This window comes from Colossoma macropomum, unplaced genomic scaffold, assembly GCF_904425465.1.
Source record: "Colossoma macropomum unplaced genomic scaffold, Colossoma_macropomum, whole genome shotgun sequence".
In the NCBI taxonomy this organism is placed as follows: domain Eukaryota; kingdom Metazoa; phylum Chordata; class Actinopteri; order Characiformes; family Serrasalmidae; genus Colossoma; species Colossoma macropomum.
Window position 1 is genome coordinate 52,519,616 of NW_023494792.1, and position 6,000 is coordinate 52,525,615.

At 41.4% G+C, this 6,000-nt stretch overlaps 1 protein-coding gene across 3 annotated transcripts in view; it reads left to right on the top strand.

The window, feature by feature from the left end:
- Positions 1–5,653, top strand: part of grip1 (glutamate receptor interacting protein 1) — a 398,944-nt gene extending 393,291 nt beyond the window's left edge. For all 3 annotated transcript variants that reach the window (XM_036577554.1, XM_036577553.1, XM_036577555.1), the window contains 3 exons: positions 244–477; positions 2,995–3,141; positions 3,706–5,653. In XM_036577554.1, coding sequence (XP_036433447.1) covers positions 244–477; positions 2,995–3,141; positions 3,706–3,969 — 645 coding nt within the window. In that variant the 3' untranslated portion in view covers positions 3,970–5,653. The remainder of the gene's footprint in view (positions 1–243; positions 478–2,994; positions 3,142–3,705) is intronic.
- Positions 5,654–6,000: the final 347 nt, after the last annotated feature.

Consider the following 6,000-nt stretch of genomic DNA (forward strand, 5'->3'; position numbering starts at 1 on the left):
GTTCAATCTGTGTTTTTGCCTTTGTTTTTTGTCTGTCTCCCCAAAAAAGTGATTTTGTGAAAAGAGAGCTAGATGATGCCGTAGTCCATCATACCTCTGTGTGACTGTGTGAACATTTACCTCATTTACCCAACATGCAGATATGCGTACTGACCAAGCAATGCAACATCAAGGAGCATGTGAGCAACTGTGTTGTCCATAATGTGCCTTTCTGAACTGCTCTCTCTCTGTGATGCGCTGCAGGCCACCATCATGTCTGGGAGCACGCTCAGTCTGAACCATGACCCTGCGCCCACGCGGACCCACCTGGGCAGGCAGGCCAGCTTCCAGGAGCGTGGCAGCAACAAGCCTCAGTACACACAGGCTAACCGCAGCAACACACTGCCCAGCGATGGGGGCCGCAAGGCCTTCGCCATGAGGAAGATGAAGCAGGAGATCAAGGACATCATGTCGCCAAACCCTGTGGAGCTACACAAGGTAATTAATGATCTGTTTATTTTCATAACACTGATCACAGAAAGCTTTCTACAATTTTTTTCTGTGCAAAACACATGGACCTCAACCTCTCAGTTTCTCACTTGCAAAGTTTTATTTATCATAATATTATGCCAAGGACATCTGAAATGTGTGTGATGCATTGATATGCTTGTGATGAGGGTCAGGTTATTTCTGTACAACCCAAAATATACATAGAGAAGAAGACAGTGTGTGTGTGTGTGTGTGTGTTTGTGTGTATATATATATATATATATATATATATATATGGCTGCTGTCTGACCAAAAACCTCTTATCTCCATTTTTGTTGTTTTTCAGTTTTTGACATAATTTGAAAATACCTACTGTCCTTCATATTCTTTGTAAATTTCAACATGAATGGACCACAAGAAACAGCCCAAAATCGCTTGGTAAATTGTCTGGTTCCATTGACGTACATTAAAGTAAAATATGGTTTTTCCATCCGATATATATATATATATATACCCACACACAAATGTATAGGACATTACTATTGTAGTGCAAGGAGAGAGACACTACAACCAACCAGATAGCAGCATTGTAGTATACAATTGTGTTATTGTATTATATTGTCCATAGTTGTGACAAGGAATGACATGCTGACATACTTACATTTAACAGGATGAAGATTCTCCACAAGGGGGAGCCATTAGCTCTTAGATGGCTTTTGTATACATCACTAAGAGGAAAGAAACTGACAAGATCTCACAAATTGTTAAAAAAAAAACGTACAGTGGGGAAAATAAGTATCAAACACAGCAGCAATTTTATTATTCATTAAACATATTTCTAGTGCAGCTATGCACATGAAATGTAGACCAGACATTGGTATGAACTCATTGGTACCCTGGTATTTTTATCTATAAAAAACGTTATGTGCAGTAAAGTGGAATGACACAGGAAAAATGTTTTGAACACAGTAAGAAAAAAGCACCAAACCAACTAATTAGTGATTCCACTAATTAGTTCCTACCTGTGCTAATTAGAATCAGTTGGACTAGTTGGACATAGTTTACTACTTCCACTCTTTGTAAAAGGGGTACCCACCTCTGAATGCAAGTAAACAAATCACTTGAAACCAAGCTGTCACAATACACATCTGATGATGAGTAGAGGCAAAGACCTCTCCCAAAACCTTGGCAACAAGGTGAGCTGAGCAGCATAGCAATGGCACTGGTTACCAACAGATTTCTCTACTCCTAAATGTTCCTGTTAGCACTATTGGTCTGTAAGCACTTGCTCCTTGCAAAATTTTCAGAAAGACCTGGAAGCAGCAGGTACAGTCATCACAGAAAAAACAACAGGCCGTGCACTCCACTGACACCATCTCCATTCTTCATCACCCCAGAAGACTCCATTACTGAGGAGAAGGCATGTTGAAGCTTGTTTGAAGTTTGCTACAGAACATTTTGGAGAAGTCTGTAGATTGCTATTTGACTTTTGTGGTCAGACAAGACAAAAATCAAACTTTCCGACAACAACATGACACGCCATGTTTAGAAGAGAAATGCTTTTGCATATGACCCCAAAAATACCATACGGAAGTTCTGAGGTTGAAGCGTAATGGTTTGGTGCTGTTTCTCTTCTGGTACTGTCAGGATCCAAATTATTGAAGGGAAAATGAATGGGATAATGAAATTTTTGAGTAGAATCTGCCATCCACCAGGACCATGAGGATAAGGCATTGGGGGATGTTCTAGGACAACGATCTAAAACATACTGCAAATGAGACACTCAGTGGGCTCCGTAGGAAGAAAATAAAGGTGTTGGGATGCCCCAGTCAATCACCAGATTCAAACGCAATAGATAATTTGTAGAAGGAACTGAGGATCAGAATTCACCAGCGAGCTCCCCAGAATCTTGGAGATTTAAAGACTGTCTGTGTAGATTATGAGCCAGAATCCCACCTGGACAGTGTGAGAGAGTTACAGGAAGCATCTTGAAGCTGTCATTGCAAACAAAAGCTTCTCCACTAAGCATTAAATAAATTTCAGTTAGCGTGTACAATGTTTTTTTCCTTTATTGCACATAACTTTTTTATGTTTTATTGAGTTAATACCAATGTCTGTTCTAAAGTTCATACGAATATCTGCATTGGAATATGTTTAATAAAAACTGTTGATGCATTAAATACTTATTTGCCCCACTGTATCTATAGTATAGTAACTTTACAAGAAAAAAACATTGTTAACTTACAAGTGATTCTATCTCATCTGGTCCATTGATCATGAAATTTTCACATAATGTAAAGGAAAAAAATGTAAAAAATAGACAAAAATTGGGATACATTTTTGGTACTGCAACTACACACCTGTCATAACAAATTGTGTAAGTATTAAGTAAAAGCCTGAAACCATACAAAACCAATAACTGTTTACTGACATTGGAAACATTCACTCGATCATAGTAAAGATACTTCAGCTAATTCAGTGTCTATATATGGCAAGACATACCTGACCTACGTCTCTTTACTACAGGTGAGTCTGTTCAAAGAGTCGGATCTGGAGGACTTTGGCTTCAGTGTGTCTGATGGGCTCCTGGAGAAGGGTGTCTATGTCAACAACATCCGTCCAGGGGGACCTGCAGAGGTGGGGGGGTTGAAGCCCTATGACAGGCTGCTACAGGTAAGCATTCATTCTACACAACACAATGAAAGTGTTATGGATGCGGTCCATGTCTCGCTGTAGGTCATTAGGGATAGGAAGAGACACAGCTCTCTGTGTTTCGTCTTTCTTGATATGTACTCTGATGAAATGCAAAGCACATTCAAGCACAAATAAAACAATTATTGGACGAAAGACATTGCAGTGAACTTCATCTTGTTTGGATAAGACAAAAAAAGACCAACCAACAGGGGAAATAATGCAGTGGGTCGATGGACAATGGATCTTCCCATGTAGCCTGACGAACTAAAGGTCTCATTAGCATAGTGATCTCCCTTGCCTATTCTATGATTGAAATGCAGTAAAGGCTGTTGAAAGTTATCTGTTTGTATATCTTAACAGCTTCCACACATTTGCAAATGTTAGGATGCATTTTAAAAGGGCTACTGTAGTGCATACTTACTTTAAGTTACATTAACCGGCCATTCGCAGAGTCTTACAGCAACCTTATACAACTAAACAGTACTAGCGTGACTTTACACTGTTTATGAACGTTAAAACGTTTTTTTGACGTTCCCATCACAGATCAACCACGTCCGGACCAGGGACTTCGACTGCTGCTTGGTGGTTCCTCTCATTGCGGAGTCTGGGAACAAACTGGACCTGGTCATCAGTCGGAACCCGGTGTCAATGCCGCCCTCAGAACTGAACCAGCTGCCCAATGAGGAGCCGGTGGGCTGGACTGACCCCTCCGAGCCCCTCCTACAGCCAGCGGCCGGACAGGAGGCGGCCCAGCAGAACTCCGTGCTGGCAGGGGTGGACGACAGAGACCCCAACAAGACCTTATAGCAAAACCTACCCTCCCAGCGCTGGCAGACGAGTGCTCCTCATGGTGCTAACTGAACCCCTCCTGACTGCTCCCCCCCACTGGGAGCGAGCGGGAGCCTGTCCGTGATATAGCACACCCAGTCTCTTCCCTGAGCCAGAGCATGAGCCACACTGACCGAGAGAGGTGTCCTCTCCACGCCTGCTGGGTGCGTTTTTACTCCTGTGGGAATTACACTAACGTTGGAGGAAGACCATACTGACCTCTTGAAATATTAAACTGAAAAGATGACAAGAAAATCGAAGAAATCGAAACAGTGCCATCCCTCATTTTTATTGCCAATGAACACAAGTAGTTTTAAGGAGAGACACAAAAAGAAAAGAAGCAAAAGGAAACCTTGAGACGTTTACACATGATATGGACTGGCCTCTCTGTCTGTTTGTATGTATGTATGTGTGTATGTATTGGAGAATGCCCCTTGTGTCAGCATTCTCTGCGCGTATGTGTAGGACATTCTTATACGAGTCTAGGCCAGAACGATTCTCCACGTCCTCTGTTTGCAAAAAGTCCCACGTCCTAACCTCAGCTGTTCACCTTGTACCCTGGAAACGGCTCCTCCAGTTCCGTCCTTTTATAGTGCTGAATTCCAAACGTGTGTATAGTAAAGACCCCTGTTAAATCCTCACAAGTGATGCCAAGGTCTGAGTTCCCTGCCTTACTCACTCAGCAGGAAAAGAGTTTGGCACAAGCTCAGCAAAGTGAATCCAATAGCCATTTTCCAAAAACGTGGCAAAAAGCGAGTGAATCAGCCTGAGTGGGTTGGGTAGCATAATGCATGAGACCTTTTCTGAACTACTTTGTAATGGTAGACGTACTATTGTACAAAAAAAGAGAACTTGGCTACATGTAGTTAAAAAAGAAAACAAAAAAAGAATTTTGAGTAACACAAAGGCCATCATTTTATTCCAGGTGTCGCTTGCTGGTATAGATACAAATCTAATTGTTTGGACCCTGATGTCATATTAAACTAAGAGGAATTGTTTCACCGTGATACTGAAGGGGTGGTACCTAAGGCACCTTATCTTAGAATTGGACAGATTTCTATTTTTCTTAGTAGTGGCATATGATTTATAAGTGAGCAATGAGCAGATGTATGCAATCTGAGTGATGGGATAGGGATACGTTAAGCAATCATTTTGCCTTACACTCATAGGAAGCTGCTCATGTGCAGATCGAGAAAACATTGTGATACAAATGATGTATTTTGGTTTGGAAGCAGCTTTGCTAGGTGTTTGTTAGATGTAAGCAGTAGGACTAGTTTAACCCCTAGGCATGTGTTCCATTTCGGGGGAAGTCGATTGCTAGCACAAAGCGGAGACCAAATATCCACTCCAGACTGTCCCAAATCAGCCTCCTCCCAGATTCAAGCAATGGGACTGACATGCCAGTTCTGAGCGACTGTGGTGACAGAGAATTGCATCAGTGCTGAGGCGAAGATGGCATGCTGGGAACGGTCTCACGTCAGCCACGTCCATAAAAGGGTAGAACAGCATGTGGTGAGAATAATATCGAAATATTCATTCTGGAGTTAGTTTAGGGGGAACATTCTAGCCACCAGTAGTTTGTAGCCGTCAAGATCTTTACTCTTTGACCTGCAGCTCTCATTCTAACATCACCCCGAAAGGAAAAAAAAAAGATTTTTAAAAATGTGAAGCATGAAGTTGTCCAGACACAAGAGGCTCAGAACAACTTCTAGTCTATACTCCCCCCTTGTTTAAGTGAATATGAACTTATACTAATCTACTGTATGTGGTAATGGTACGGTTTTGTATGTTTACTTGTTTTTTTTTTTCTTCAAAGGGTGTACAAATTATTTGTAAAGAGAAAAAAAAGACAATGGCACTTGTCATCATGTGAGAATGGGGTTTGTCAGGTAAGTTGCATCAGTCCTACCAGAAGAGGTAGAACTTCAAGGAAACATTCTTCACACTAAAGAAAATAACTGTAGCTCTGTTCAGAAGAAAAAAAAAGTTAGAGAAGAAAAAAAAAAGTGT